At 51.7% G+C, this 10,429-nt stretch overlaps 1 protein-coding gene across 1 annotated transcript; it reads left to right on the forward strand.

The window, feature by feature from the left end:
• Window positions 1-2,041: 2,041 nt before the first annotated feature.
• LOC128798813 (endogenous retrovirus group K member 6 Gag polyprotein-like) lies at window positions 2,042-9,689 on the forward strand. The gene is made up of 2 exons (XM_053962666.1): window positions 2,042-2,667; window positions 4,049-9,689. The coding sequence occupies exons 1-2, from the start codon at window positions 2,649-2,651 to the stop codon at window positions 5,011-5,013; spliced, it is 984 nt and encodes a 327-aa protein (XP_053818641.1). The 5' UTR covers window positions 2,042-2,648; the 3' UTR covers window positions 5,014-9,689.
• The last annotated feature ends 740 nt before the right edge of the window (window positions 9,690-10,429 follow it).

Below are 10,429 nucleotides of genomic sequence, written 5' to 3' on the forward strand. Positions count from 1 at the left end.
TCCCCCTATCCGTTTACTCCCCCCAAATTTTCATACAATAATGGATCATTTTAACCCTATCTTTTCCTTTTCTAGAAGGAAAGGCATCCCAATACTTTACCGTTAAGCCTAGTGGAAGTTTTACCGAGATTCTCCCACCCATGGGTTCAGCAGATTTACTTTTTTCTCTGACCCATCTTCTAGAGTGCCTTCTCACACTCAACACAAACAATACGACAGTCGCTTCCCCCAATTCGTGGCCTACTCCGTTGCCGGATATGGGAAACGCCCTACTATGGGGTCCACACTCACTTGGGGAATCTGAGCTGCCAGTTCCCCTCTCACACACACATTCGCATTTGCTACACTCCAGGACTCCCACCCCTGACCGAGCGACCGAGCAGACCGGACTACTCACGTCTTTCCGGCGCCTCCGTTTCTCCACCGGGGCTTCGCCCTGTGTGTCTTCTTATTCACCTCAATCACCCCGGGACTACACGCCCCTAAACAACTCTTAAAGACCCCGTTTCCGGGGTCGAGGCTTTGTCCCTTTCACATGCACTCCGGAGCCCGCTTGTACGGGGCCCACCGTCTTTTTCACACGCACACGCATTCCGGAGCCCGCTTGTACGGGGCCCACCGAGCACATACACTTATACTAAATTAGTAAACCGAAACTTGGGGAAGTTTCTCCGGGGATCCCCCGTCCCAGGAACTTTGACGCAGTCCACCTCCGCGTCTGGGTTAGGCCCGCTTGCTCTCCTCCTACCCCAGGAGCCTCCCCACCGAGGGTAACTCGACGCCGAGGGGGGTGCAGCTCCCCCCCTTCTACGTCCCCCAACCCTGGATGCTCTTGGAACATTAGTCCCTCAATCCAGCAGGTTTGAATCAACCCTGGATACTCTTGGAATATTAATCCCTCAATCCAGCAGGTTTGAATCAACCCTGGATGCTCTTGGAATATTAATCCCTCAATCCAGCAGGTTTGAATCAACCCTGGATGCTCTTGGAATATTAATCCCTCAATCCAGCAGGTTTGAATCAACCCTGGATGCTCTTGGAATATTAATCCCTCAATCCAGCAGGTTTGAATCAACCCTGGATGCTCTTGGAATATTAATCCCTCAATCCAGCAGGTTTGAATCAACCCTGGATGCTCTTGGAATATTAATCCCTCAATCCAGCAGGTTTGAATCAACCCTGGAAAAAGGAGGCCCACCACCCACCGGGGGCTACTTATGCTTCCTGCGTGTTCACTCTTCCGCGGTTCTTCGTGCACAAAGATTAACGGGGGTAACTTTGCTTGCTACTGAGTTTTAGGTTCGTCGGTAAAGGCCCAAGGAGGAAGCCCCCCCTTAGGTCCACCGCAAAAAGGCGGTGGGGCGCCTCACGCTAGTGGGGCCTCCGTCCCGGGTTTCCTTTATCCGAGTCACGGCACCAAATTGTGATAAATTGAGGCGAATAATTTGATTCAGCCTTTTTAAGGTCAATTAGAATTTTATTAATTACAGCAAGCAGTAGCAAGCAAAACAGCGCTGGGTGGGTAGGGGTCTCCTAACCGCCCCTCCTGCAGTGTCCCACACTGCAGTGCCCCACACCCCACCCCCCTTATTCAGTCTCTTTTGTAGTTTCTTGGAGGTTTCTTCATTCGCGTCTCTTGCGATAGCGGTGGGCGTAGCTTGAGCATCCCTCTGCATCGTGTCTGCGTTATGTCGAGGCAGGTGATCGTTGGTTTCACAATCGGTTCCGGACAGTGATGGGCGTACCCGGAGCACTCCTACGTTGTCTAGTCCGGTGGCCGTTGCCTGGTGGTCGCTGATTTCATAATCAGCTCCGGCCATCCCCCAACATCCTTAGCCTGTGTCTGCAAGAGAAGCTAAGAAAAGCTCCCTAAATGGTGATTAATCATACTTGCGGTCTTGCGTTTTGCAATATGTCTATAGCCTTGCAATATGCCTATAGCCTTGCGGTTTGTAGCAGTTGCTTCTTTATTGTCCTTTTTTTAGTAAAACCCACAAGTTGCTGTTTCCCAACTTCACAGATGCTTCCCCTATCTCCTAACAAGCAAGCTAGTCCCTCATACTTTAATTTTATTTTTCCTCCTTTAATATTCCAATTCCTTTGATGAACAAACAAGTTACCACAGTTTATCACATCCCGATTGTACCCTCGAATGCTAAACCCTCCTACCCCTACGCAGTAAAAGAATCCTCACCCCGCCCTTCGGGGCTCTCGGAATCTGCCTCCCTTCTGCTTCGTTGTCTCCCTGTTTGCCCCTTCTGCGACCCTTCAATAAACGAGCAGGATTTCAGCAACCCGAGTGTCCCTCCCGTTCTTCTGGTGGACCCTCAGATGTACCAGCTATCCGAGCTTCGTGCCGAGTGCCTAAAAGCCCCCACGGCTCGGCAACTGGCTGCCCGAACAGGGACGGACACCAGCGGGTCCAGTCCTTGACCGTCTCCTGGAGATTGCCTGCTCTGTGACCAGCCTTCTCCAGGATTGCAAGTGGCGTTCGGGACCAGTTTCCTGGGACAGTCGCCCTTTCATTTCGGAAGGCTTCTGTCTCCTGGGTTCTGCTGATAACCGACGGACCTTCGAGCTGCGCGGCAGCAGCAACGCCCTCGGACCAGCAGAAGTTCCACCAGACCCCTCTTCGATGTCCCCGTTTTATGCCTGTGTCCTTCAGAGGTATGCTTATCTCGCTTTTTCTTACGCCTGACTAGGCGTCACCTCCCTTTTTTGTTTTTTTTTTTTTTTTTTTGTTTTTTTTTCCTTTTCGAAGAGGGTGATTTAGCTGTGAGACCTGATATAATGGGTAACCGCCTGTCTCCAGCTCAACGGGAGTTTTAGATCCAAATTAAGTCCCACCTTGTTTTAAGGAACATTTCTTTTAATAAGAGAGATTTAAAGCCTTTTGTTAAATTTATTTTTGAACATTTTCCTGCTATTACACGGGAAGATGTTTTGGTGCCTGATTTCTGGGGAAGAGTTGGGAGAAAGATTTACGATTTACAAGTTCAGGGGAGGATTTCAGTCGGTCGTTTTTTTCCGCTTTTTCATTCCATTCTTAATTTGTTAAAAAAGAAGAGAGAGAGTTGGGTCCCCAGTTCACCTACCTCGTGTTCCTCCCCCCCCAATCCTATTCCCTCTTCCCCTAAGGGCGGATCGGGAGACAGATCCTGCCATACATCGGCACAGAGCTGCTGCCGTCTCTCTGCTGCTTCCCGATCCTCCCTGTCCCATTCGTGTGTTGGGACTGGCCACCCCAACACATGTCATTCCTGTTCCCTCTATACCAGAGACCCTAATCCTAGTTTGAAACCCTGTTGCTCTTTAGAGGACTTAACTGAACAAATAGGACAAAATGGCGCCTGCCTCATGGCGAAAAAAGACCAGCCCCAAGATGGCGCCCCTCCTTCTCCTTCACCCCAGAAAATTCCTGACATCTCGCCCCCGCCTCCTCCCCCCACTCCGTCGAGTGCCGCCCCTGTGTCGGGACCCGTCCCCTCCTTCCCTCTGACCACACCCCTGGGTGGGCCCCCTGTGGCTGGGACCAGCCCCCAAGTGGGCCCAGCCCCTGTGGGTGGGAACCCCCCACCAGAAAGTCACGCCCCAGTGGGTGGGTCGGGACACGCCTCCTCCTCTCCTGCCACTGCCAGTACCGGAACCAGGAAGAAGCCTGGCCGGAAGCAGGCCATCCTGGCCTGTCGGACGCACGGTCTCCGGGACCCACCGGCCAGGGGGAGGCACCGTGCCCTAACCCAGCCTGCTTCATCCTCGGAAGAGGATGAGGAGAGTGGCAGCCCCCAGCATTCCAACAAGTCGGGGGGGGGGGGGGGGGGTTGGGCAAAGATCAGAGAGGAGGCAATTAAGGATGGGAATTTGGAATTGGCACGGGACTTGGGCAGCTTTGCGGCACCGGTCATCCTCTGGCGGGGGAGGGAGCCAAAGTGGGAGCAAATTCCATACGCTGAGGTGAAGGAGTTAAGGAAGGCTGCCAAAGATTATGGCAGAAACTCGCCTTTCTTTAAAAATGTGCTGGACTTAACATTTGCTGGACGTTTCCTAGTCCCCCATGATTTAAGGTATATTGCTAAGGCACTGTTTGCTCCCACCGAATGCGACCTCTGGGAGATTCATTGGAAAAAACTGTTGAAACCACTCCTGCGCAAGTATGATCTCGCAGAGGTGGTGGGAGAGGGGGATGAGGCAATGGAAGCCCTTGCTGGAGAAGGGGAGTTCAGCAGTCCGGAGGACCAAATTCTACTAGCACAGGAGCTGCTTCAGGACATAGCAGGAGCGGGAAAGGAGGCACTCCTGAAGATACCGGATGGTAAGATCCCCCTCCAAAACTTTTCTTCTATCATGCAAGGGCCTGAGGAGACTTTTATTACTTTTGTTGATAGACTGAAAGAGGCCATTGAGAGACAAATAGACAACGCAGAAGCTCGTGCAGCGCTTCTACGAAAGATGGCCATTTCTAACTCTAATTCGGAAACAAAAAAGATTCTCCGTGCACTACCTCAGGACCCCGAGCCCACCATCTCTCAGATGGTGGAGGCTTGCACAAAGGCAATGTCAATGGAGCACACGGTGGCCCTGGCTGTCAGCAAAGGGGTGGGAGAGGCCATGATAAACTTACAAAATACGCGCTGTTTTAACTGTGGTCAGCTGGGTCACATCCAGGTGAACTGTCCCCACTGGCCACAGATTCAACAACCTATCTTGCCCCCCCAAGACCATATCCTAGGAACCCATTTTATCAAGATCACCAGTTTCATCTACAGCGACAAGGGTACCAGCCAGCGGGAAACTGGCGGCGAAGCGCGAGGAAGGGCCGCGCGACGACACCAAGTGGCCCTTCTCAGCATCCCAGCCTCCCGACCATCAGGGAGGACGAGTGGCCGCGCGGCCAAGTCCAGCAGTTCAGCGCAGCCACGAGGACGGACTCCGCCTCTTCCGCCGGACAGGTACCCTAAATCAGGGCAATCATCAGGTCCTCCGCAGCAGCGTCACCATCTCTCTCCAGGATGAGGACCTGACGAGAATTCCTGCTGGGTTCCTGGGCCCCCTCCACGACTGTCGGGACACCACCGTGCTCATCTTAGAAGACTCCTTCAACACGCCAAATGAAATCACCATCTTACCTGAGGTAGTGTGTTTTCCACCAGGAGAGGAGATCACCGTCTCCGTCATTTGTAACCACCCACCATTTACTTTAAGGAAAGGCGATCCTTTTGCTTTGCTTTACGTACTGGACACCCACGATGACCCGGACACAGAGAGACATGTTTTCTTCACCCAAAATGTATGTAAAGAAAGACCATTAATTGATGCCAAACTTTCTTTCCAGGGAAAGTCGGTGCAGATGCGGCTCATGGCAGACACAGGAGCTGACGTGACCATCATCCCCCAGGTGAGGTGGCCCAGCGACTGGGAGCTTGTGCCCCCTTGCGGCAGGATCTCCGGTGTGGGCGGAGCGGTCCACTCTCTGAGGAGTAGGCATCTTGTGTGCGTGGAAGGTCCGGAAGGACAATTGGCAACGGTGAGACCTTTTGTTGTCTCTTCAAACATACTATTATTAGGAAGGGATGTTTTATGCCAATGGGGAGCCCGCCTCGACATCCCTAGCCCTTTGTGGGATTTTTAGCGTGGGCCACTGCAGAGCGCACTTCCCCACCCCTGACCTGGAAAACCAACACAGCGGTCTGGGTGGATCAGTGGCCCCTTCCATCAGAAAAATTGAGTGCGCTTCATAAATGAGTAGAGGAGCAGGTGAAACTTGGGCATTTAACACCTTCTACCAGCCCTTGGAATAGCCCTGTCTTTGTAATTAGAAAACCTGGCACAGACAGGTGGCGCCTGCTCCAAGACCTGCGAAGGGTTAATGATGTGATAGAAGATATGGGTCCCATTCAACCAGGCCTTCCGTCACCTTCTATGCTCCCCAGAGACTGGCAGCTAGCAGTGATAGACATCAAAGACTGCTTTTTTAACATTCCGCTCTACCCCGGGGATGCTCCCAGGTTCGCCTTTTCTGTACCATCATTGAATAGGGCTGAACCTTTTAAAAGATATCATTGGACATCCCTGCCTCAGGGGATGAAAAATTCCCCTGTGCTCTGTCAGACTTTTGTAGCGCAGATTTTATCACCTGTGCGTCGGCTTTTCCCTGAGGCCATCATCCTGCATGACATGGATGATGTGCTAGTTTGTGCTTCCGACTCGACATACCTAAAGGCAACACTGGACAAGACTATTAAGGCTATCAAAGCTGCAGGGCTCCAGATAGCAGAAGAGAAGATCCAATTCTCAGCACCATGGAGGTACCTCGGATTCCTCATCACGGGAAGGACAGTGACGCCACAGACACTGACCATCAACAAGGATCCGAAGACTCTGCGAGACCTTCAGCAGCTGTGCGGAACGATCACCTGGATCCGCCCCCTCCTGGGACTGACGACTGAGGAGCTGTCACCTCTCTTCTGTCTGCTTCGAGGCGACGGAGACCTCGCCTCACCACGCGAGCTGACACCTGCCGCGCGGGAAGCCCTGCAACGGGTTGCTGTTGCTCTGAAGTCTCGCCAGGCACACCGCGTGGTCCGGACCCTTCCCGTGAACTTCGCGGTGTTGGGTAAGTGCCCCCACCTCCATGGACTTCTCTTCCAGTGGGATAACAGAGCATCTGATCCCCTGGTCATCTTAGAGTGGCTCTTCCTACCACACCAGCCCTCTAGGACGATCACGACCCCTGCAGAATTGCTAGCCACTTTAATAATGAAGGCACGACACCGCCTCTGAACCCTCGCAGGGTGTGACCCTGAGTGCATTTACTTACCTGTTAGATTAGATCAATTGGACTCGTTGTTGCAAACTAATGAAAATTTGCTCATTGCTCTGGACAGCTTCCCCGGACAAATTTCGGTTCACTATCCTAAGCATAAATTGTTTAAGGATACATTGCATTTGGCCCCGAGAATGTTTAAAAGCAAAACACCAATTCCAGGTGCTCTCACGGTGTTCACCGATGGGTCGGGCAGATCCCACAAATCGGTGATCACTTGGAAGGACCCGGACAGTCAGAAGTGGGAGTCTGACGTCCAAGTGGTTGAGGGTTCCCCCCAGATGGCGGAACTTGCCGCAGTCGTGAGAGCATTCAAAAAATTTCAACAGCCTCTGAATGTGGTCACTGATTCGGCCTATGTCGCTGGGGTAGCAGAAAGGGCCGAAGGTGCCCTCCTCAAAGAAGTTTCAAACACAAATTTATACAGTTTACTCTCTGATCTCATTTGGCTACTTTCCCATAGAGAGCAACCTTATCATATCATGCACGTAAGGGCACACCGATTTACCCGGAGAGATCACTGAGGGTAATCGGAAAGCGGACCTCCTAGCCATGTCAACACAAATATCTGCAACCGCTTCAACCACCTTACCAGACATACTCCAGCAAGCGCGGCTCAGCCGTGCATTTTACCACCAGAATGCCCCGGCTCTAGTGCGACAGTTTAAGATCTCGATAGCACAGGCAAGAACCATTGTTTCTACCTGCCCGAGCTGCCAGTCTTTCGCTCTTCCTTCCCTCATTTCGGGGACAAATCCCCGAGGGTTGGGAGCGCTAGAGATATGGCAGACAGATGTAACACACTTCGAGCCGTTTGGTCGGATGAAATACATACATGTCTCTATTGACATGTTTTCCGGCGCAGTGTTTGCCTCCGTCCATGCAGGCGAAAAAACCAGGGATGCCATGAAACATCTTTTCATGGCATTCTCTACGTTGGGAGTCCCATCTCACATAAAAACTGATAATGGCCCATGCTATGCGTCAAAGCGCTTCGGTGAGTTTGCGCAACAGTGGGGAATTTCCCATACCACCGGAATTCCCCACAATCCTACAGGACAGGCGATAATAGAGAGGGCCCACAGAAATCTAAAAAGGCTCCTTGAACAACAACATAAGCCGGACATTACAGTGAGCCCAGCCGAAAGGTTATGTAAGGCCCTGTATGTCCTGAATTTTTTAAACTGCTCAGAAAGGGAGCCTGACCCTCCTATTATCCGCCATTTTCACAATAACACCAGAGCGCAACTCGCCGAGAGGCCACCAGTCTTGATAAAGGACCCAGAATCCAAAGCTATCCAGGGCCCTTTCCCTCTAATAACCTGGGGGAGAGGGTATGCCTGTGTTTCTACAGATAAAGGACCAAGATGGATTCCGGGGAAATATGTCAAGCCCTTTGTAGAGGTGCCAGCTCAGCAAGACAACGTGTCCTTGGTGCAAAGCACCGAGAACACCTCATCGCTGGACGGAGTTTCCACTGCCTGGAAGAGGAGGAGAAGAAAGACCGTTCCTCCCAATATCGTCACACGTGTCATGATTACCCGAAGATATTTTCCCCCGCTGAACTCTACGTACCCAATTACCCCATCGCCCCCTGTACCCTTTCCTTTCCCCTAACCTCCCCTTTCCCTCAATCCTTACCCCTTTTCTCTAATTTTATTTAGTGCTTATTTAGTAAATAAAAACGGGGGAGGTTGGGGAGGGACCACTGAGGAAAATTTATCATTCAAGTTATGCTTTCTTTTATCACAAGACGCTGAGGATGACTGCCGCCTTGAGGACACCTCTGAAACATCTGATGCTCCTGATCGTCATCATCTGGCTGTCACCGGTCAGGAGCTGGATAGTCCCAGAGCTGAGAGAAAACATATGGGTCACGCTGGCGAAGTCCTTGAAGCAGGACAACTTCTGTATGGCCATGGGAAGTGTGGACAATCCGTTATCCACGTGCCTGGTAGGAGTCCCCCTGTCGCCAAACGACTATCCATATGCAGGAAAAAAACCTAATCCTGTGGACACCTGGGATGAGTGGACGAGGATTCTGCCATATGCACCACAGGAGCCCCAAGAATTGGACCTATTGGGCTCCTCTCAGGCAACATATTGTGTCAGGTTTAGGTACCAGCCCTCCCAGAAAGACTGGGATCAAATGGCTAAACTCCACCCCGCTGGTACCCAAGAAGTAAAAAGACACGATGTATCTCCCCACGATGGGAGATACCATGCAGCAAATTGGTGCAATTACACCTCGACCATGGTATCTAGGTCCTCCTCAGTTCCCAGGGTGCTCCCCAGGGGGGTTTTTCTCATCTGCGGCGACAGGGTGTGGGCAGGGATTCCCTCCCAAATCCAGGGAGGCCCCTGCAGCCTTGGGCAGCTTACCACACTGACACCGAACAAAACCCAAATTTTAAATTGGAAAAACGAAAATAAATTGGCTCGCAAAAAGAGATCCTATAACCAATTCGACGAAAATTGTGATTCAAAAATTTACAATTGGGGAAAGACGAAGAGAGTCACGGTATCCATATTTTTACCATGGTATGCCACAGCAAAGGCCCTCGGTGAGCTTTCTCACCTCGAGTGTTGGCTCAGTAAGCAGGCCAACGCCACGTCCGCTGCCCTTTCCGACTTGCTAGCGGACGAAGAAGTCACCCGGCACGCCACACTGCAAAATAGGGCTGCTATTGACTTCTTACTGCTCGCCCATGGCCACGGCTGTGAGGACTTGGAAGGAATGTGCTGCTTCAATCTGGCATCAAAGAGCACATCCATCCAAGCTAATATCCAGCGGATCCGAGAGCAAGTTGACGACCTCAAGACTGAGACCTCGACTGTAGATCCTGTGAATAAACTGCTGTCTCAATGGGGTGTCCCAGGGTGGGTTGCTATCATCCTCAGGGGACTCTTTTGGATCTTTCTGATAATGTTCATGATCTCGGTTGCTTTATTTTTGTTTAGACGTATGTTGCTTAAAACGTTGGGAAGTGCTTATTTAATAAATAAAAACGGGGGAGATGTAGGAGGAGGGGTTGGGGAAGGCAGTCTAGGGTTGCCATGGGAAACAGCAGTTGTATGAGTTCTCCACCCCCTTTTGTAAGAGAATTGTACCCTCCCCCTGTCCTGTCAGTTATTGTTCAAGTCTGCCCCTTAGCCTAGAATCTTCTCTGTTCCACGTTTTCCCTTTGGTTCTTCCACCAAGAACACTCCTTTCCCTTTTCCCCACTGGTTAATGTTGTATTTCCCCTCCCTTTAGCCTTCTCCAGATTGTACCCTCGAATGCTAAACCCTCCTACCCCTACGCAGTAAAAGAATCCTCACCCCGCCCTTCGGGGCTCTCGGAATCTGCCTCCCTTCTGCTTCGTTGTCTCCCTGTTTGCCCCTTCTGCGACCCTTCAATAAACGAGCAGGATTTCAGCAACCCGAGTGTCCCTCCCGTTCTTCTGGTGGACCCTCAGATGTACCAGCTATCCGAGCTTCGTGCCGAGTGGCTAAAAGCCCCCACGGCTCGGCAACTGGGAGATCCTTTGCATTACAGGGCGAATAAAGGGGGGATGAATGTGTGTGAATGAGAGGCGGGCTGGTTACCCCAGACCTGCTAAGCGA

The sequence above is a fragment of the Vidua chalybeata genome, chromosome 22 (assembly GCF_026979565.1).
Source record: "Vidua chalybeata isolate OUT-0048 chromosome 22, bVidCha1 merged haplotype, whole genome shotgun sequence".
Classification (NCBI taxonomy): Eukaryota; Metazoa; Chordata; class Aves; order Passeriformes; family Viduidae; genus Vidua; species Vidua chalybeata.